General features: G+C 54.8%; 1 protein-coding gene across 2 annotated transcripts; it reads right to left on the bottom strand.

Moving 5' to 3' along the window:
• Positions 1 to 22: 22 nt before the first annotated feature.
• FSD1 (fibronectin type III and SPRY domain containing 1) lies at positions 23 to 20346 on the bottom strand. Of its 2 annotated transcripts, none has more exons than XM_054465509.2 (13): positions 20177 to 20346; positions 18892 to 18987; positions 18604 to 18735; positions 16942 to 17043; positions 15678 to 15700; positions 15377 to 15498; positions 13777 to 13986; positions 8490 to 8588; positions 7267 to 7426; positions 6821 to 6900; positions 628 to 879; positions 427 to 515; positions 23 to 331 (listed from the first exon to the last, which is right to left on the bottom strand). In XM_054465509.2, the coding sequence occupies exons 1-13, from the start codon at positions 20189 to 20191 to the stop codon at positions 221 to 223; spliced, it is 1491 nt and encodes a 496-aa protein (XP_054321484.1). In that variant the 5' UTR covers positions 20192 to 20346; the 3' UTR covers positions 23 to 220. The 2 variants fall into 2 exon arrangements, with proteins under 2 accessions (XP_054321484.1, XP_054321486.1); XM_054465511.2 differs by having other exon boundaries at positions 719 to 879; positions 20177 to 20340.
• Positions 20347 to 21252: the final 906 nt, after the last annotated feature.

Below are 21252 nucleotides of genomic sequence, written 5' to 3'. Positions count from 1 at the left end.
AAAGAACCAGCACCGCGGCCTGGCCTGGCCAGTGTCTGACCTTTATTAAGAGGTGAGGTGGGGAGAGGGCCCGCCAGGGTGCCCACTCCCTCTTGGTGACCCCCCCATCTGGAGTTCAGGCTCCAAGCAGCAAGTGACAGAGGAAGGTGCCTGGCTCCAGCAGCCTGGGCCTGGCGGCAGCTCCCCCAAAAACACCCCAGCTGGGTGGGTGCCTGGGGGCCTAGGTGAGGCTGGTGTTGGAGCTGCTGGTAGCACTGCCTCGCTTTTGCAGGCAGCGCACAGCACTGGGGACCTGCAGGCCTGTCGTCACCTGGAAGCTGCCACACCATACCTGAGGGACAGCGGGGGGAGGCGGGAGGGGCTCAGCTTCGAACCCCAGCGCCCAGCACCACCCTTTCCTCCCCCGGGCCGCGGAGGGCAGCTCACCGTGAAAGCAGGCAGCAGCGGCTGTGTGAACCTGGTCTTGAAAGTGTGCAGCACTTGTTTGGTGCGGGCATTGTAGAAGGACAGGAGGCCTGGGGTGGGGGGGTGGAGAGTGACAGTGGGACCGGTCAGAAGTGGGATGGGGGCAGACGGAGGGGACTCAGGCAGGGGCAGCCAGAGACGGCAGCTGGGGCTTGGGGTCACCTTGGTGGAAGTCACAGTGCACACCCAGGCAGTCGGGCACGGGGGCGTCCAGCACCTTGACCTTGTTGGCGTGCTTGGCCGTGAAGCTGACCTGCAGCCAATTGTTGACGTGCAGGCACCAGGAGGCGGCCGTCTTGCCCAGTTGCTCGAAGCGGCCCAGGCTGCGGTAGGCCACGCCCACGCCGAACGCCTTGCTGTCCGGCTCGTAGCGCACCTCCCAGTAATGCTCCCCGCCGTCGATCAGCGTGTCCCCTGTGGCCCACGGCAGGTGGGGTAGGCAAGGCAACTGGATAGAACTGGGCCACAGACGCCCTTCCACAAAGGGCCAGCCCCCAAGGTGCTCCTTACACCACAGCTGCTCCCTCCAGATACTCCCCAGGTTCCTAGCTGTACCCCCCAGATACTCCTCGGGTTCCCAGCTATTCCCCCCAGATACCCCTTGAACCCCAGCTATTCCCTTCAGATAGGCCTCAAGTTCCCAGCTATTCCCTCCAGATACTCCTTGGGCCCCAGCTATTCCCTCCAGATACTCCTTGGGCCGCAGCTATTCCCTCCAGACACTCCTTGGGCCCCAGCTATTCCCTCCAGATACTCCTCGGGCCCCAGCTATTCCCTTCAGATACTCCACTGTCCCTGCTATTCCCTCCAGATATCCTCAGGCCCCAGTTATTCCCCCCAGATACTCCTTGGGATCCCAGGTATTACCCCCAGATATTCCTGAGAGTCCCAGCTATTTCCCCCAAATACTCCTTGAGCCCAGCTATTCCCTTCAGATACTCCTCGGTTCCTGCTATTCCCTCCAGATACTCCTCAGTTCCTACTATTCCTCCAGATACTCCTTGGGCTCCAGCTATTCCTCCCAGATACTCCTCGAGATCCCAGCTATTCCCCCCAGATAATCCTTGAGGACCCAGCTGTTCCTCTCAGATACTCCTTGGGCTCCAGCTAATTCTCCCAGATACTCCTTGGGGTCCAAGCTATTCCTCCCAGATACTCCTCAGGATCCCAGCTATCCCCCCCAGATACTTCTTGGGGACCCAACTATTCCTCCCAGATATTCCTCAGGATCGCAGCTATTCCCCCCAGATAATCCTTGAGGACCCAGCTATTCCCACCAGATACTCCTTGGGGACCCAGCTATTCCCCCCAGATACTCCTTGGGATCCAAGCTATTCCTCCCAGATACTCCTCAGGGTCCCAGCTATTCCCCCCAGATACTCCTTGGGCCCCAGCTATTCCCCCCAGATACTCCTTGGGATCCAAGCTATTCCCCCCAGATACTCCTTGGACTCCAGTTATTCCCTCCAAATACTTGGGTCCCAGCTATTCCCTCCAGATACTCCTTGGGCCCCAGCGATTCCCTTCAGATATGCCTCAGTCTCTGCTATTCCCTCCAAATACTTCTCTGGCTTGAGCTATTCCTCCCAGATACTCCTCAGGGATCCAGCTATTCTCCCCAGATACTTCTCAGTCCCAGCTATTTCCACCAGATATTCCTCAGTCCCAGCTATTCCCCCCAGATACTTCTCAGTCCCAGCTGTTTTCCCCAGATACTCCTCAGTCCCAGCTATTCCCCAGATACTCCTCAGTCCCAGCTATTCCCCCAGATACTCCTCAGTCCCAGCTATTTTCCCCAGATACTCCTCAGTCCCAGCTATTTTCCCCAGATACTCCTCAGTCCCAGCTATTTCCGATACTCCTCAGTCCCAGCTATTCCCCCCAGATACTCTCAGTCCCAGCTATTCCCCCAGATACTCCTCAGTCCCAGCTATTGCCCCCAGATACTCCTCAGTCCCAGCTATTCCCCTCCAGATACTCCTCAGTCCCAGCTATTCCCCTCCAGATACTCCTCAGTCCCAGCTATTCCCCTCCAGATACTCCTCAGTCCCAGCTATTTCCCCTCCGGATACTCCTCAGTCCCAGCTATTCTCCCCCCCCCCCCCCGGATACTCCTCAGTCCCAGCTATGCCCCCCAGATACTCCTCAGTCCCAGCTATTCCCCTCCAGATACTCCTCAGTCTCAGCTATTTCCCCTAGATACTCCTTAGTCCCAGCTATTTCCCCGGATACTCCTCAGTCCCAGCTATTCCCCTCCAGATACTCCTCAGTCCCAGCTCTTTCCCTCTAGATACTCCTCAGTCCCAGCTGTTTCCCTGGATACTCCTCAGTCCCAGCTATTCCCCTCCAGATACTCCTCAGTCCCAGCTCTTTCCCTCTAGATACTCCTCAGTCCCAGCTATTTTCCCCAGATACTCCTCAGTCCCAGCTATTTCCGATACTCCTCAGTCCCAGCTATTCCCCCCAGATACTCTCAGTCCCAGCTATTCCCCCCAGATACTCCTCAGTCCCAGCTATTGCCCCCAGATACTCCTCAGTCCCAGCTATTCCCCTCCAGATACTCCTCAGTCCCAGCTATTCCCCTCCAGATACTCCTCAGTCCCAGCTATTCCCCTCCAGATACTCCTCAGTCCCAGCTATTTCCCCTCCGGATACTCCTCAGTCCCAGCTATTCTCCCCCCCCCCCCGGATACTCCTCAGTCCCAGCTATGCCCCCCAGATACTCCTCAGTCCCAGCTATTCCCCTCCAGATACTCCTCAGTCTCAGCTATTTCCCCTAGATACTCCTTAGTCCCAGCTATTTCCCCGGATACTCCTCAGTCCCAGCTATTCCCCTCCAGATACTCCTCAGTCCCAGCTCTTTCCCTCTAGATACTCCTCAGTCCCAGCTGTTTCCCTGGATACTCCTCAGTCCCAGCTATTCCCCTCCAGATACTCCTCAGTCCCAGCTCTTTCCCTCTAGATACTCCTCAGTCCCAGCTGTTTCCCTGGATACTCCTCAGTCCCAGCTATTCCCCTCCAGATACTCCTCAGTCCCAGCTATTTCCCTCTAGATACTCCTCAGTCCCAGCTGTTTCCCCAGATACTCCTCAGTCCCAGCTATTTCCCTCCAGATACTCCTCAGTCCCAGGTGTTTCCCCAGATACTACTTAGTCCCAGCTGTTTCCCCTCCAGATACTCCTCGGTCCCAGCTATTTCCCCGGATACTCCTCAGTCCCAGCTATTCCCCTCCAGATACTCCTCAGTCCCAGCTATTCCCCTCCAGATACTCCTCAGTCCCAGCTGTTTCCCCAGATAATCCTCAGTCCCAGCTGTTTCCCTCCAGATACTCCGCAGTCCCAGCTGTTTCCCCCAGATACTCCTCAGTCCCAGCTATTTCCCTCCAGATACTCCTCAGTCCCAGCTGTTTCCCCCAGATACTCCTCAGTCCCAGCTGTTTCCCCTCCAGATACTCCTCGGTCCCAGCTATTTCCCCGGATACTCCTCAGTCCCAGCTGTTCCCCTCCAGATACTCCTCAGTCCCAGCTATTTCCCTCCAGATACTCCTCAGTCCCAGCTGTTTCCCCCAGATACTCCTCAGTCCCAGCTATTTCCCTCCAGATACTCCTCAGTCCCGGCTGTTTCCCCAGATAATCCTCAGTCCCAGCTATTTCCCTCCAGATACTCCTCAGTCCCAGTTGTTTCGCCCAGATACTCCTCAGTCCCAGCTGTTTCCCCTCCAGATACTCCTCAGTCCCAGCTATTTCCCCAGATACTCCTCAGTCCCAGCTATTCCCCTCCAGATACTCCTCAGTCCCAGCTATTTCCCTCCAGATACTCCTCAGTCCCAGCTGTTTCTCCAGATACTCCTCAGTCCCAGCTGTTTCCCCAGATACTCCTCAGTCCCAGCTGTTTCCCCCAGATACTCCTCGGTCCCAGCTATTTCCCCGGATACTCCTCAGTCCCAGCTATTCCCCTCCAGATACTCCTCAGTCCCAGCTATTTCCCTCCAGATACTCCTCAGTCCCAGCTATTTCCCTCCAGATACTCCTCAGTCCCAGCTGTTTCCCCCAGATACTCCTCAGTCCCAGCTGTTTCCCCTCCAGATACTCCTCGGTCCCAGCTATTTCCCCGGATACTCCTCAGTCCCAGCTATTCCCCTCCAGATACTCCTCAGTCCCAGCTGTTTCCCCCAGATACTCCTCAGTCCCAGCTGTTTCCCCCAGATACTCCTCAGTCCCAGCTATTTCCCTCCAGATACTCCTCAGTCCCAGCTGTTTCCCCAGATACTCCTCAGTCCCAGCTATTTCCCTCCAGATACTCCTCAGTCCCAGCTGTTTCCCCCAGATACTCCTCAGTCCCAGCTGTTTCCCCTCCAGATACTCCTCGGTCCCAGCTATTTCCCCGGATACTCCTCAGTCCCAGCTATTCCCCTCCAGATACTCCTCAGTCCCAGCTGTTTCCCCCAGATACTCCTCAGTCCCAGCTATTCCCCCCAGATACTCCTCAGTCTCAGCTGTTTCCCCAGATATTCCTCAGTGCCAGCTGTTTCCCCCAGATACTCCTCAGTCCCAGCTATTCCCCCCAGATACTCCTCAGGCTGCAGCTATTCCCTCCACATGCTCTTCTAGTCCCAGCTATTCCCTCCAGATATTCCTTGATTCCCGGGTATTCCCCCCAGATACTTCTAAGCTTTATCAACTTCCTCCAGAAATTTATTAAGCCCAGATACTCCCCAAGCCTCAGTTACTCCTTTCAGATTCTCTACAAGCCCAAGCTACTCCTTCCAGACTCCTCCAAGCCATAGAAACTTCCTTCAGTTCCCCCCATGTCCAAATACCCCTCAGTGCTTCCCAGAAACTAGATCATCCTCAAACCCTTGTTCCTGGAAGACTCATAGTGTTCCCACAGGCCTCAAGTCCTCCTCGAGTCCAGATGCTCCCCCTAGTTCCCAGCTCTGGCAGGGTCCAGATGCTCCCCCTAGTTCTCGGCTCTGGCAGAATCTAGAAGCTCCCTCTAGCTCCTGGCTGTGAGAGAATCCAGATACTCCCCAGGACTCAAGACTCCCTCCTCTTGCTCTCTGAATCCAGATTCTATCCAGACCCCAACTCTGCGTGGAAGGCAGGTTCTCCCAGGCCTCAGCTACTGCTGAGGCCAGAAGTTTCCCCAAGGCATTCCCCAAGCTAGATACTCTCCAGGCCTCAGCTCCTCCGGGAATCCAGGTGTTCCTCAAGCCTCCATCACACTCTCCGGGAACCCTCTGAATTGGGATACCCCTTGGCTTCAGCTCTGTACACAATCCAGATTCTCTCCAGAGTTGAGATCCTCCCCAGGCCCCAGATCCAAGTTCTTGCCATCTCAGCTACTTCTTCGCCCAATGCAGCTATTCCATGAGCTTCAGCTTCTCCTCATACTCTTGCCCCTCCCAGATCACAACTGATCTTTGTTATCACATCTCAGCTCTTCTCCAGATACAAGATGAACCTCTATACACATGTCTTCTCCAGGTCTGCTCCTTCCTGATCTCAGCTACTCCCCAAACCACAAATTGTCCAGGCCCTTTCCCAAGGATGATCTCTCTCTCTCTCTCTCTCTCAAATCTCAGCAACTCCAATGACAACTCCCTATATCTTCTACTTCTCCCTAAAACTCTCACCAATCCCAGGTGCTCCCAAGAAAATTTAGATCCCCATAGAACCATAACTTCCCCTTAGGCCCTAGCTTATCCTCATGACCCCAGCTACTCCCTAACTTCCTTCTCCCTAGATATTCCTGACCACAATGACTTCCTCATACTTTAGCCTCCTTCTCCAGCTCTATTCTGAACAGTAGCAATTCCCCTAAACTCCAGTTCCTCCCTTGCCCGTCGTCCACTAACTCCAGCTTCTTCTTCACGGGATCCAATCATTCCTATGCTGCTACTGAATTCTCTTCAGACTGTTTTCTCTGGCTCCTCCACATACCCTCAGGTGATCCCCCAAAACTTCTGCCTGGCTTCAGCTCCCCCCCAAACCCAGCTGCTCTATAGGCAACCATTCTTTCCAGCTACTCCTCAAATCCCAGCTACTCCCTAAATCCCAGCTACTCCCCAAGTGCCAGATACTCCATGGAGTCCAGAAAACTGCCCCCGAGCTCCTGCCCAGGCACTGTCTGGTCCAGAGTCTCTTTCCTTCACTCCATAAATTCTGGCTTTCCCCAGCAATCCCTTATCCCGAAATATTTCCATTTGGGCAGTGCCAGAACAACCTGTTATTCCGGGAGCAGCTTTGCTCATGGCTGCCTGTTTTTGCAGCCAAAGGCAAAGGTTCTCCCTCAACCCCCACCATTATGCCCCTGCCCAAAACTCCCCTCTCCCCTTCCTTCTCCCCTTCCTTACCCAGAACTGTGTAGGACTCAGCGGTGAAGCGGTCCCGTCCCCCACGACCTGAGGGCATCCTCTTGGGAGATGGAGTACCTCTGTGGTGGGCAGGGAGTGGGCAGGCTCAGGAGGCTCAGTTCAACACTTATCTCTCCCATGGTAAGGCTACCCTAGTCCACCCCAGCCACTGTGGATGTTGGGTCAATCTCTGGCAGTATTTGGCTCTATCTATATATCGAGCACCTCATGTTTATGTCAGAACATGCCTGTGCCTTCCGTCATCTGGGAAACTCCTATTTAACCATCAAAACCCCACTCAAAACCTCCTCTCCCCTCATTCCCTCTCTGGGTTCCACCAGCCCCAGGTCCCCTCTCCACCCCAACTCTGACCACACTGGGCTCTGTGTCCATGTCCAGATTGATCTCCTCCACCAGAGACTTAGGGAGGGGAGGGGGCAGGCTACCTGGCCGGGGAGTTGATGGGAGATGCCGTCCGCCCCTTGCCATCTTTCTCGCGAGCCTTGATATCCTGCACCTTCCCGCCCATAGCGTCCCACTCCACGGAGAGATCATCCACCCGCAGGTTCTGGTGGGATGTGGACGCATCCAGGCGGAACATGAACGCTGGGGCCGGGCAGACGTGGGAGTCACAGAGATGGGGAAACCCGGAGAGACACAGAGAGAGACAGAGCGACAGAGTGACCAAGACAGACCAAGACAGGGACAGAGAATCAAAGAGCCAAGGAGACAAGAGTCCAAGACAGAGATAAGAGACTGACAAAGGCTCAGAGAGAGACAGATATAGAGACGGACAAGCAGAAAGACAACAGGATAGACAAGATGGCAAAGGGTAGAGGGGACAGAACATGGAGCCAGAGGCACAAAGGCCGAGGGTTGTTGCCTAAAAGTCTCCCTCTCAGGTCTGGAGGCATTTTCTTTTTTTTTTGTTTTGAGATGGAGTCTCACTCTGTCGCCCAGGCTGGAGTGCTGTGGCACAATCTCGGCTCACTGCAACCTCCGCCTCCTGGGTTCAAGTGATTCTCCTGCCTCAGCCTCCCAAGTAGCTGGGACTACAGGCGCACGCTACCACTCCCAGCTAATTTTTGTATTTTCAGTAGAGACGGGGTTTCACCATATTGGCCAGGCTGGTTTCGAACTCCTGACCTCGTGATCCGCCCGCCTCAGCCTCCCAGAGTGCTGGGATCACAGGCGTGAGCCACCGCGCCCAGCCTCTGGAGGCATTTTCAAGCCAATTGCACTACCCTGTGCTTCCATGGAGGACTAATCCCAAAAAAGGGGCTGGGCTACAGCACAAGGGAGTTAGGCTAGATTTCAGAGGGACTTCCTAGCAGGGCATGCGAAGGTGTCACTGTGAAAGGCTCTGGAATCGGTCTTCACTACTCAAATCTCATCCCCAGCTCTATAGAAGACTTATCTATTTTTTGGCAAAGAAAGAGTGTGTGTGGCTGTATATAAAAACCATTGAGATATACTGGGTAAACCTCAGAAGCAAAGGACAAAAACAGGGTTATAGCACACACTCAGGCTAAGGAAGCCAACTGTGGACGGAGCTTTGAGCTTCCTGGCAGCCAGGGCAACCCTGCTTCGAGGATTCTCATGGTCTCTGGCGGCCGTGGGAGGAAGGGACCATGGATTTAGGGGTAGGACAAGGGTGGAATCCAGTCACCTGGTGTCTCCAGAGTCACCGGCTCAGAGAACTCTCCTGCAACTGCCTTGTTACAGGCCTTCACACGGAAGTTCATGTATTTCATGTCAAACTTGAGACCTGGGAGGCAAGAGAGGCATTTCAACACTGTGTATTATTCCCTGAGACTCTGAGTCATGGGTTAAAGCTATCATGTCCCACAGTGATTCCCAACGCCATTCTAAGAACCACCTTATAAACATCTTATCCGGCCGGGCGCACTGGCTCACACCTGTAATCCCAGCACTTTGGGAGGCCAAGGCTCACAGATCAACTGAGGTCGGGAGTTCGAGACCAGCCTGACCAACATGGAGAAACCCCGTCTCTACTAAAAATGCAAAAAATTAGCCAGGCGTGGTGGCGCGTGTCTGTAATCCCTGCTACTCAGGAGGCTGAGGCAGGAGAATCGCTTGAACCCGGGAGGTGGAGGTTGCAGTGAGCCATGATCACGCCATTGCACTCCAGCCCGGGCAACAGGAACGAAACTCCATCTCAAAAAAAATAAAAAATAAAAAATAAACAAACATCTTATCCCTGAGACCATTCCTTGCCTTCCTCTCCCTGAGAGGCTATGGATTACTTGACTCCGCCTCCAACCCACATAGACCAATCAGGATGCTTTAAGACCCTGTCACAGTGATTGTTTCAGAGATTTGTACTGCACGACTGCACTCCAGCCTGGGCGACACATTTATTTGAGATTCTGTCTCAAATAAATAAATAATAAAAAATAAAAAATTAGTCTGGGTGCGGTGGCTCACGCCTGTAATGTCAGCACTTTGGGAGGCCGAAGTGAGGTCAGGCATTCAAGACCAGCCTAGCCAACATGATGAAACCCCATCTCTACTAAAAATATAAAAATTGGCGGGGTGGGGGGTGGCGCCTGTAATCCCAGCTACTCAGGAGGCTGCGGAAGGAGAATCGCTTGAACCCGGGAGGCGGAGGTTGCAGTGAGCCAAGATCGCGCCACTGCACTCTAGCCTGGGTGACAGAGTGAAACTCCGCCCCCCCTCCAAAAAAATTAGCTGGGTGTGGTGGTGCACACCTGTAGTCCCAGTTACTCAGGAGGCTAAGGGAGGAGGAGCATGTGAGCCCAAGAGGTTGAAGCTGCAGTGAGCTATGATTGCATCACTGCACTCCAGCCTGTGCTACATAGCAAGAAACTGTCTTTCAAAAAAAAAAAGGCCGAGAGCAGTGGCTCACGCCTGTAATCCCAGCACATCTGGGAGGTGGAGGCAGGAGGAACCCATAAGGTCAGGAATTTGAGACCAGCCTGGCCAGCATGGTGAAACTCCGTCTCTACTAAAAAATACAAAAAACTGGCTAGGCGCGGTGGCTCACGCCTATAATCCCAGCACTTTGGGAGGCCAAGGCGGGCAGATCACCTGAGGTCAGGAGTTTGACACCAGCCTGGCCAAGAGACCAGCCTGGCCAATAAGGTGAAACCCTGTCTCTACTAAAAACACAAAAATTAGGCAGTTGTGGTGGCAGGGGCCTGTAATCCCAGCTACTCGGAAGGCTGGGGCAAGAGAATTGCTTGAACCCAGGAGGCAGAGGTTGCAGTGAGCCAAAGATCGCACCATTGCACTCCAGCCTGGGTGACAGAGCGAGACTGCAACTCAAAAAAAAAAAGGCCGGGCATGGTGGCTCACGCCTGTAATCCCAGCACTTTGGGAGGCCAAGGGAGGCAGATGACAAGGTCAGGAGATCGAGACCATCCTGGCTAACACAGTGAAAATCCGTCTCTACTAAAAATACAAAAAATTAGCCAGGCGTGGTGGTGGGCGCCTGTAGTCCCAGCTACTCGGGAGGCTGAGGCAGGAGAATGGCGTGAACCCGGGAGGCAGAGCTTGCAGTGAGCCCAGATAGCACCACTGCACTCCAACCTGGGCAACAAAGTGAGACTCCGTCTCAAAAAAAAAAAAAAAAATTTACCAGGCATTGGGGCACATGACTATAGTGCCTGTAGTCCAAGCTACTTGGGAGGCTGAGGCAGGAGAATCGCTTGAACCTGGGAGGCAGAGGTTGCAGTGAGCCGAGATCAAGCCACTGTACTCCAGCCTGGGTGACAGAGTGAGATTGTCTCAAAAAAGAAAGAAAAAGAAAAAACAGAAAGGGAAAGAAAGAAGAAAATAAAATAACCCAAACCCTCCTGTCTTTCCAAGCAATCAACAAAACAGGAGATGGATTGCAAACGACCACATAGGCAGCTGCTTTCATCAGTATCCTCACTCCTGCACAGCTTTCCATGAATCCAACTTTCCGCCCTGGGGAATTCACTCACTCGGAAGTTTGTCAAAGGCAGGAAGCCATGGGTATACAGTGTAGCACCTGGAAGCCTTGTAGTGACAGAACAGATCTATACTTTGACTGTGGTGTTGGTGGTGACATGAATTTACACATGGGAGAAAACTGTGTGGAGTTATATATGCACACCCGAATAAGCATGTGTAAAACTGATAAAATGTGGCCGGGCACAGTGGCTCACGCCTGTCATCCCAGCACTTTGGGAGGCCGAGGCCGGCAGATCACCAGAGGTTAGGAGTTAGAGACCAGCCTGGTCAACATGGAGAAACCCCATCTCTACTAAAAATACAAAAATTAGCCAGGCATGATGGTGGGCGCCTGTAATCCCAGTTACTAGGGAGGCTGAGACAGGAGAATTGCTTGAACCCGGGAGGCGGAGGTTGCAGTGAGCCGAGATCAGGCCACTGCACTCCAGCCTGGGTGACAATGCGAGACTCCTTCTCGAAAAAAAAAAAAAAAGGTAGAATGTGAGTCCACTGCACCCGTGTCCATTTCCCGGGTATTATGCTGACTACATGGGTCCTCACTGTACTTTTTGTTTTAGTTGTTTTGGCAACTTCCTGTGGATCTATAATTATTTCAAAATACAAAGTTACAAGAAAACAAAACCAAAAGGCGGGGGGGCTTGGAGGAGGGATTTGAGGAATCCTATTTACAACAAATAAAAGGGGTGTGTTTATTTTGATTCTCAAGCAAAGGATAAGCCAATAGCTGTTTGCAGCTCCTGCGGCTGATGACTTTTCCCTCTGCAATTAGCGTGCTCATGATTAACCATGTATGCTAATTACAGATAACTAGCCGGCTGATTACAGCCCAAAAGCAGCTAGTGAATGGTGATAGTTAAACCCGTCAGCCAGCCTCTCCCCGCCCCTCAGGGTTTCCCCTGGATCAGGATGGCTTTTTTTTTTTGCTTTTTTTTTTTTTTGAGACGGAGTCTCCCTCTGTTGCCAAAGCTGGAGTGCAGTGGCGCGATCTCTGCTCACTGCAGCCTCCACCTCCCAGGTTCAAGTGATTCTCACTCCTGAACCTCCCAAGTAGCTGGGACTACAGGCATCTGCCACCATGCCCCGCTAATTTTTTTGCATTTTTAGTAGAGACAGGGTTTTACCATGCTGGCCAGGCTGGTCTCGAACTCCTGACCTCAAGTGATCCACCCACCTCAGCCTCCCAAAGTGCTGGTATTACAGCATGAGCCACCATGCCTGGCCAGGATGGCTTTTTTTTTTTTTTTTTTTTTTTTTTTTTTGAGACGGAGTCTCGCTCTGTAAGCAGGCTGGAGTGCAGTGGCGCAATCTCGGCTCACTGCAACCTCTGCTTCCTGGGTTCAAGCAATTATCCTGCCTCAGCCTCCCGAGTAGCTGGGATTACAGGCACCCGCCACCATGCCCAGCTAATTTTTGTATTTTTAGTAGAGACAGGTTTTCATCATGTTCGTCAGGCTGGTCTCAATCTCGTGACCTCATGATCCACCTGCCTAAGCCTCCCAAAGTGCTGGGAGAACAGGCATGAGCCACCGCTCCTGGCCCAGGATGGCTTTTTAATCTCATGAGGCTTTCCCCCTTCAGACCCTACCTCCACCAGCTGGGTGGATTCCTCGGGTTTTTTTTTTTTTTTTTTTCTTTATTTCTCTCTTTTTGTTTTGTAGAGACAGGGTCTCGCCCTGTTGCTCAGGCTGGAGTGCGGTGGTGCAGTCATGGCTCACTGCAGCCTCCAATTCTTGGGCTCAAACAATCCTCCCACCTTAACCTCCCTTGGTAGCTGGGACCACCATGCTCAGGTAACTTTAAATTTTTTTTTTTTTATAGATGGGCTCTTGCTTTGTTACCCAAGCTGGTCTCCAGCTCCTGGCCTCAAGCAATCCTCTTGCCTCAGCCTCCCAAAGTGCTGTATCACAGGCTTGAGCCACCATGCCTGGACAGCTTTCAATTTCTTGTAACTGCCAAGGAGGACCCCAAATACTTGGAGGGTGAATCCAGAACGCCAGCTCTAGGAGGGAAAAGATTATTGTCTGCTTTGTTCCCTGCTCCGAGGACAGTACCCAGCTATTTGGGAGGCTGAGGCGGGATTGCTTGATACCCAGCTATTTGGGAGGCTGAGGCAGGATTGCTTGAGGCCAGGGGTTGGAGACCAGCCTAGGGAAATGGCAGGATCCCATGTCTAGAAAAATATATTCATTATTATTATTATTATTATTTATTTATTTATTTTTTGAGACGGAGTCTTGCTCTGTCGCCCAGGCTGGAGTGCAGTGGCGCCATCTAGGCTCACTGCAAGCTCCACCTCCCAAGTTCACGCCATTCTCCTGCCTCAGCCTCCTGAGTAGGTGGGACTATAGGTGCACGCCGCCACGCCCGGCTAATTTTTTGTATTTTTTTAGTAGATACAGTATTTCACCGTGTTAGCCAGGATGGTCTCAATCTCCTGACCTCGTGATCGGCCTGCCTTGGCCTCCCAAAGTGCTGGGATTACAGGCGTGAGCCACCGCGCCCGGCCTATATTCATTATTATTATTAATTTTTTTTTGAGATGAGTTTCGCTTTTGTTGCCCAGGCTGGAGTGCAATAGCGCGATCTCAGCTCAGTGCCACCTCCACCTTCCGGGTTCAAGCGATTCTCCCGCCTCAGCCTCCCGAGTAGCTGGGATTACAGGTGCCCAATACCATGCTCGGCTAATTTTTTTGTATTTTTACTAGAGACAGGGTTTCACCATGTTGGCCAGGCTGGTCTCGAACTCCTGACCTCAGGCGATCCACCCGCTTCAGCCTCTCAAAGTGCTAAGATTACAGGCATGAGCCACCGCGCCTGGCCACTGTCTCATATTTCTGATCCGCCTCCCCAGGCTGCTTCCAGACCCCATGAGCTTTGGGGATGGTCTCCAAGGCTCCCAATGACTGATGGCGAGACGGGAGGCTGGAAGAGGTGGCTGTTCACAGCTGGGCGGAGCTGGCACACACTGCCCTTACCTGTCAGGGTGTACTCTGTCTGCCGGATGCCCTCGATGACCATCCAGGGCTGGTCCTCCTTGAGGCGGGGTGGGCCCTCGAAGTTGGTCCGCCGGTACTCCAGCACGTAGTGGTCAATCTTGCTGTCCTCGTCCGGCATGCGCCACACCAGGGTCACACAGTTATCTGCCACCAGGGACTCAGCCAGGTCGATCACGGGTGCGCTGGGCACTGACCAAGACGGAAGGGAGAGGGGGTCAGGATTCTGTGCCTGGTTCAGGGGGCAGGGGGCTTGCTGCAGGGCCGCCCAACCACATGTTGGACAATTTTGGGGGCGTGGCCACAAAGGGGTTCCATGTTTGGCAGGGTGTAGACTTTTTTTTTTTTTAGAGACAGAGTCTTGCTCTTGTCACCCAGGCTGGAGTGCAGTGGCATGATCTTGGCTCACTGCAACCTCCGACTCCCTGGTTCAAGCGATTCTCCTGCCGCAGCCTCCTGAGTAGCTGGGATTACAGTCGTGAGCCACCATGGCCGGCTAATTTTTTATATTTTTAGTAGAAACAGGGTTTCTCCATGTTGGCCAGGCTGGTCTTGAACTCCTGACCTCAAGTGATCCACCCGCCTGGGCCTCCCAAAGTGCTGGGATTCCAGGTGTGAGCCACCCCGCCCGGCCATGGAGACTCTAAGGTTCCATCAGCGGGCTGGGGGAGGGCTGAGCTTTCTTGGGATTCCATCATTTACAGGCAGCATTATTCCAAAATCTCTGCCAATGAGGATGTGGCTTTCTTTGGGGCTGCATCACAGACAGGCTGGGTTCTCACTCCATTTCTCCTGGGGGGCGTGGCCTTCTCAGGGCTCCATCCCTGGAAACAGGGTTTTCCCAAGAGCTACAGTGTGGTGGGTGGGCCCTTCTCATGGCTCTATCCAGGGAGGAGGTCTCAGGAGGACTCTACTCCCCCAAGGGCATGGTATTCTCAGGGCTCCCCCCCCGGGGGGCAGAGTTTTCCCAGGACCTCATCCCCTGATGGGTGGGGCTTTCTGATGGCTCCACCCAGGGCGGGGCTTCATGAGGACCCCACCGGCCCCCCCACCACCCCCAACAAGGTGTGGTATTCTTAGGGCTCCACTCCTGGGGACAGAGTTTTCCCAGGACCTCACCCCCTGGTGGGTGGAGCTTTCTGATGGCTCCACCCATGGGCGGGACTTGATGAATACCCCACCCCCACAGGACGTGCTATTCTCAGGGCTCCACCCCTGGGGACAGGATTTTCCCACCTGGTGAGTTTGGCCTTCTCATAGCTCCACCCCAGGGCGGGGCTTCATGAGGACTCAACCACCCCCACAGGACATGGTATTCTCACAGCTCCATCCCTGGGGACAGTTTTCCCAGGATGTCACTACACAGTAGGTGGGGGGGGGGGTCTTCCCATGGCTCCACCCAGGGGCGGGGCTCCATGAGGACTCCACCCCCCACAGGGCGTGGAATTCTCAGAGCTCCACCTCCCCCCGGCGGAATTCAGACACCGGGCCGTCCACCTTACTCCAGGTCCTGTTTCAGGGCCTCCTAGCCTCCCAGGTCATTCCCTGGAAGTCCTGGCCCTCCAGCGCGTGCCCCTCTCACCAGGCAGGAACTTGAGTGCCTGCAGCATCTGCCGCTCTTGTGCGAAGTCCACCATGAGGTGACTCATGTTGTCACTGACCTTCGCTTTCAATGACAGCCGGAAGGCAGGGGCCATGGTCACTCTGCGGGAAGGAGGTGGCAGGCGTTGCGCGGGGGACCAGGCCTAGTCATCCGTGGTGCGAGGGGGCCCCTCCCCAGGGCTCCCGTCCAGGGCTCTGAGCTGAGACACCCTCACCAGGCGGCCCCTGTGTTCACAACAGGGGCAGGGAACTGGGGTGGGGGCCAGACCCCAGCGTCTTACCCATCTTTGATTTGCTTGGCAGCCTAGAGAGAGGAACAGAACAACATTCAAAGATTTCTTTTTTTGTTTTTGAGATGGAGTCTTGCTCTGTTGCCCAGGCTGGATTGCAATGGAGTGATCTCGGCTCACTGCAACCTCCACCTCCCGGGTTCAAGCAATTCTCCTGCCTCAGCCTCCTGAGTAGCTGGGATTACAGGCACCCACCACCACACCCGGCCAATTTTTTGTATTTTTAGAGAGATGGGGTTTCGCCATGTTGGCCAGGCTGGTCTCAAACTCTTGACCTCAGGTGATCCGCCCACCTCGGCCTCCCAAAGTGCTGAGATTACAGGCATGAGCCACCGTGCCCGGCCCAAAGATTTGTTTCATTTTTTTGTGGGTTTTTTTTTTTGAGATGGAGTCTTGCTTTGTCACTCAGGCTGGAGGGCAGTGGCACGATCTCAGCTCACTGCAAGCTCCGCCTCCCGGGTTCACGCCATTCTCCTGCCTCAGCCTCCCAAGTAGCTAGGACTACAGGCGCCCGCCACCACACCCAGCCAATTTTTTGTATTTTTAGTAGAGATAGGGTTCACTGTGTTAGCCAGGCTTGTCTCGATCTGACCTCATGATCGGCCCGCCTCAGCCTCCCAAACTGCTGGGATTACAGGCATGAGCCCCTGCGCCTGGCCAATTATTTTATTTTTTGCAGAGATGGGGTTTCACTATGTTGCCCATGTTGGTCTGAAACTCCTGGCCTCAAGCAATCCTCCTGCCTTGGCCTCCCAAACTGCTGGTATTATAGGCATGAGCCACTGCACCCAGCCTGAATGCTTTCTTTTCTTTTCTTTTTTCTTTGTTTTCGAGATGAAGTCTCGCTCTGTTGCCCAGTCTGGAGTGCAGTGACACAATCTCAGCTCACGGCAACCTCTGCCTCCTAGGTTCAAGCGATTCTCCCGCCTCAGCCTCCCAAGTAGCTGGGATTACAGGCGCCCACCACCACATCCAGCTAATTTTTGTATTTTTAGTAGAGATGGGGTTTCACCGTGTTGGCCAGGCTAGTCTTGAACTCCTGACCTCAGGTGATCCACTGCCTCAGCCTCCCAAAGTGCTGGGATTACAGGCATAGCCACTGCGCCCGGCCTGGACACTTTCTTGGTATCAGTATGTGCTTTTGCTAACTATCGCATGGGTGGGCTATATTTACACTAAAAATGTGCTTGTTCACCTGAAATGCAAACGTGACTGGGCACACTGTTCTTTACCTGGCAGCATCAGAGGCACCCACCTGAGGAAAGTCCTCGCTGTCCATGGCCTGCAGAGTCTGGTTGGCTGTCTCCAGAAGCTCCTCGGAGCTCTCTAGGGCCCGCGTGCAGGCAGCCAGCTGGTTCTGTGGATACCAGGCACCAAAGGAGGGGACAACTCACCCTACTGCCTCAGGCCCCCCGAGGGCTCCCCACCCCATTCAGAATCCAGGGTACCATGCCCTTCTCGAACTCCAGGTGAGAGATGGAGATTGGAGCCTCGAGCGCCCCACCAAATGGGGCTGGGCTCCGGGAGCAGAACAGAATCCCTGGGGAATCCCTTCCCTAAAAACACATAAGGCTGGGTGTGGTGGCTCAGGCCTGTAATCCCAGCACTTTGGGAGGCTGAGGCGGGACGACCTGAGGTCAGGAGTTCAAGACTAGCCTGGCCAACACAGTGAAACCCTGTCTCCACTAAACATAGAAAAAAGTAGCTGGGTGTGGTGGTGGGCACCTGTAATCCCAGCTACTCGGGAGGCTGAGGCAGGAGAATCACTTGAACCTGGGAGGCGGAGGTTGCAGTGAGCTGAGATTGTGCCACTGATCCAGCCTGGGTGACAGAGCGAAACTCCATCTCAAAAACAAAACAAAACAAAAAAAAACTCACATGAGCCAGGTGCGGTGGCTCATGCCTGTAATCCCAGCAATTTGGGAGGACAAGGCAGGAAGATTGCTTGAGCCCATGAGTTCAAGACTAGTCTAGGCAACATGATGAAAACCAGTCTCCACCAAAAAATACAAAAATTAGCTGGGCATGGTGGCACCTTCCTGTGGTCCCAGCTACTTGGGAGGCTGAGATGGGAGAACTGCTTAAGCCTGGGAGGCGGAGGCTGCAGTGAGGCATGATTGTGCCACTGTACTCCAGCCTGGGTGACAGAATAAGACTCTGTCTCAAAACAAAACAAACCAAAAACTCACATGCCCAGGCCACACCCGAGCTCCAGGGCTCCAGATTCCCCCGGGGACAGGAATCTGGGATGTCAGGAAGTTGCCCAGGAGGTCTGGATGCAGCCTGTGTGACTCCAGCTTGGAGTCTGAGTGATAGCCCATGGGAGCCATGGGTGGTGTTTGAGTGGAGGTGATACCTTCAGATCTGAGGGGCCAGTGGGAAGGGCTGAGAAACCGGAGGCACTAAGTGAAGACAGGAGGGGAAGATCTGAGCCAGACTTGGGGATGACGTGATGGAGAGGGGATTCAGAGAGAGCACCGATGGGCCAGGCGCGGGGGCTCATGCCTGTCATCCCAGCACTTTGGGAAGCTGAGGCAGGAGGATCACCTGAGGTCAGCTTGGCCCACACGGTGAAACCCCATCTCTACTAAAAATACGAAAATTAGCGCAGCATGATGGCGGGTACCTGTAATCCCAGCTACTTGGGAGGCTGAGGCAGGAGAATCGCTTGAACCCAGGAGAATCGCTTGAACCCAGGAGGCAGAGTTTGCAGTGAGCCGAGATCCTGCCACTGCACTCCAGCCTGGGCGACAGAGCGAGACTCCGTCTCAAAAAAAGAGAGAGTACAGGTGTATGGAGGGGTTAGGGAGAGATCAGAAACTCGAGAGCACCCAGTTTTTGGAGGAAGATGCTGAGGCCAGCTACGTTCTGTTGAGTAGGAGGGGTGGGGGGAGAGGAAGATGCCCCCAGCCCTCACCTGCAGCTCGTAGGTGCGGCTGGCACGGTCCTGTTTTATCTTCATAAGCATGCCTTCTTTCAGCTCCTCCAGGAGGGAGAAGAGGGACTGGAACTCTGCTTCGAGGTCCTCCTGCACCTTCGCCGAGTTCGCCTGGGTTGGAACAGCCAGAATTGGCCAAAGCCCGTGTTCAGAGGGGGAACCTGAGACCTCCCACAGGCATCAACAGCAATGGGCCAGTTCCTAAGGCTGCACCCTCCAGCTTCCTCCCCTACCCCTACCTCCCCAGGACTCCCCCACCGCCTTCACCTCCACGTTCAGCAGCATCTGTTTCAGGGAGTAGATAAAGCTCTGAATTTCTTCATTCTTCACAGCCAGTGTTTTGATGATTTTCCTCAGGGCCTCCTGCACCACCAGAAGTGTGGACACACACAGGTGCACACACACGTACACACACATGTGCGCACACAGGCACACACACGTGTATGCACATGTAACACACACGCACACAAACATACGTACACAAATGCACGCACGTGCACACACACATGCACACACATGTGCACACACACACGGCAGGCAGGTGAGCCCCTCAGCCTGGCCAGGCTCCCTGACCCACGCTCCCCTCCAAGGATCCAGAGAGGAGATGTGGGGGCTGCCACACTATTGAGCTTGGGCACCAGCCAGGAGGTAAAGCTCGGGGCTGATACAACTCACCCATAGCAGCTGGGCGCCCTAAGCTACCCCATATTACAGGATAGGAAACTGAGGCTCACAGAGAACCTCTCAGGAAGGGACAGACCCTGGCCCCGAACCAGGCATGCTTGAGCACAAAGGCTACAACCCGATACCTACATCCTGAAGGTGAGGCGTGAGGGGCTAGCCTGAGGACAGAAAACCCCAGAGGAGAAGGATGTCTGCTGGAAAATGGGCTAACCTGGGGAAAGGGTTCTCGGTGGAAGGAAAAACCCCAGGGAGGTGGGATAGCCTGGGATAGGGGCTAGCCTCGGAACAGGGGTGGGGCCTACCTGGGGGAGAAGGATAAGCAAGGAGAAAGAAATTACCTGGGCAAAGGTGGAACCTGGGAGCCGGGGATGCGGGGGCTCCAGGTAAGCGGGGAGGGGGCAGGGAGGTCTTGGGGAAGGGCAGGGGATTCTGGGAGGGAGGATCCCGCTCGGGAGCCTCTTGCTCTGACCCAGGCTCCAACCTGCTCCTTTTTCCTGGGGCAGGGTCGGTGGGGTCCGCACTGCGGAGCTGGCGGGGCGTCTTCCAGGGGTGGGGCGGGGGCCGGGACGCCTGGTCCGCGGCCAGGAGGGAGGGCGTGGGGGATGGGGGTCAGGGACGGGACTGGGATACTGGGCAGGGTGGGGGGGCGTAGAAGGCACGTGCCTGGCCCCAAGCCAAGATGTGGGAGGGCTGCGTCCCAAACTGAGGTAGGGGGGCTAGATCCGGGCGGGGTCGCGATGGGGTGGGGCCTCGGCCGCAGAGCAGCTGGGGCGGAGGCGGGGAGGGAGTGGGGGCGCTGCGGCAACACCTGGTCCCCTTCCCCGCCCCCGACGCCCCTGCGGGCCCGCCCTGCCCCACCCCGTCCTACCCTCTGTTCTTCCATGGCTGCAGCCCAGGTCACCCCGGCCCGGCCCGCGGGCCCCGCGCACGCTGGGTCCCCAAGCTGCCTTTGCCGCGGCCGATAGCCAATGGCCCGCCGAGCCCTCGCCGCCGCCGCGCCCCCGGTTAGCGCTCCATCACCGCGCGCATTGCGCAGGCGCGCCCGCCGCGGCCGCCTGGGAAATGTAGTTCCGCCGTGTCCTCGCCCAGAGCCCTCACATCCAGCGCCTGGGGCTCACTGGGCGGTGTTGGTGGTGATATGTGAGCTGGAGAGAGCCTTGGATCAGAAGACAAGGGGCTCGACCCCTGGCCCTGCCGTGGGACCTCAGAATCATCTCTAGTGCTCCCGTGACTCAGTTCCCCACTCGTTCACTCACACAGGTGATCCGTTGCTACTCAAATTGTCTAGCCCGCCTGGCATTTACTGAAAATCTAAGGCTTTTGCCCAAAAGGGTGTTTAGCCTCCAATGCCTTCTTTCCATTTGTCCCTATGTCACAACTGAACTCCTATACACCCCACAAAGCCCCAGGTTCCAACAGCTCCTCCAGAAGTCTCCGTGCCAGCCCAGGTGCGGAAGCTAAGAATGTCTGTGTCCAGCTTTGGAAGGACCTGGGGCCGAATCTATCCAGGGTCCCTCAGCAGACGGTGGGGGGAAGGGTGGAGCTTCAGAATGTTCTGGGGAGGGGAAGGAGTGGGTAGGGGAGGCTGGGCGGGTGTATGTGTCTGCAGGGGAGGTGCAGGCATAGCCACCGCAGAACCTCCCTGTGGTGGAGGGGAACGCTGTGTATGATGCAGGCCTTCTAGGTCCGAGTGAGAAAGGAGGTCACTCTGCAGTTGGGTCTGAGACATTGAGGTCTGTGGGTTCACCACCTCCTCCCAGAAGGCACTATGGAATCAGGGGTGAGGGGTGCAGGGCTGGGAGGAACTCGAGAGCCTGTGAACCTCCTCCACGGGACCCCCAAGCAGGCCATGTAATAGGACCCAAAGTTATCAACAGAAATCTATTTCTCTGAACCTCAAAGGAAGACTTTTTAAAATTATTATTAATTTTTTTTTAGAGACAG

The sequence above is a fragment of the Pongo pygmaeus genome, chromosome 20, assembly GCF_028885625.2.
Source record: "Pongo pygmaeus isolate AG05252 chromosome 20, NHGRI_mPonPyg2-v2.0_pri, whole genome shotgun sequence".
Taxonomy (NCBI): Eukaryota; Metazoa; Chordata; class Mammalia; order Primates; family Hominidae; genus Pongo; species Pongo pygmaeus.
The sequence above is the reverse complement of the archived record's forward strand: the minus strand, read 5'-3'. Positions and strand labels throughout refer to the sequence as shown.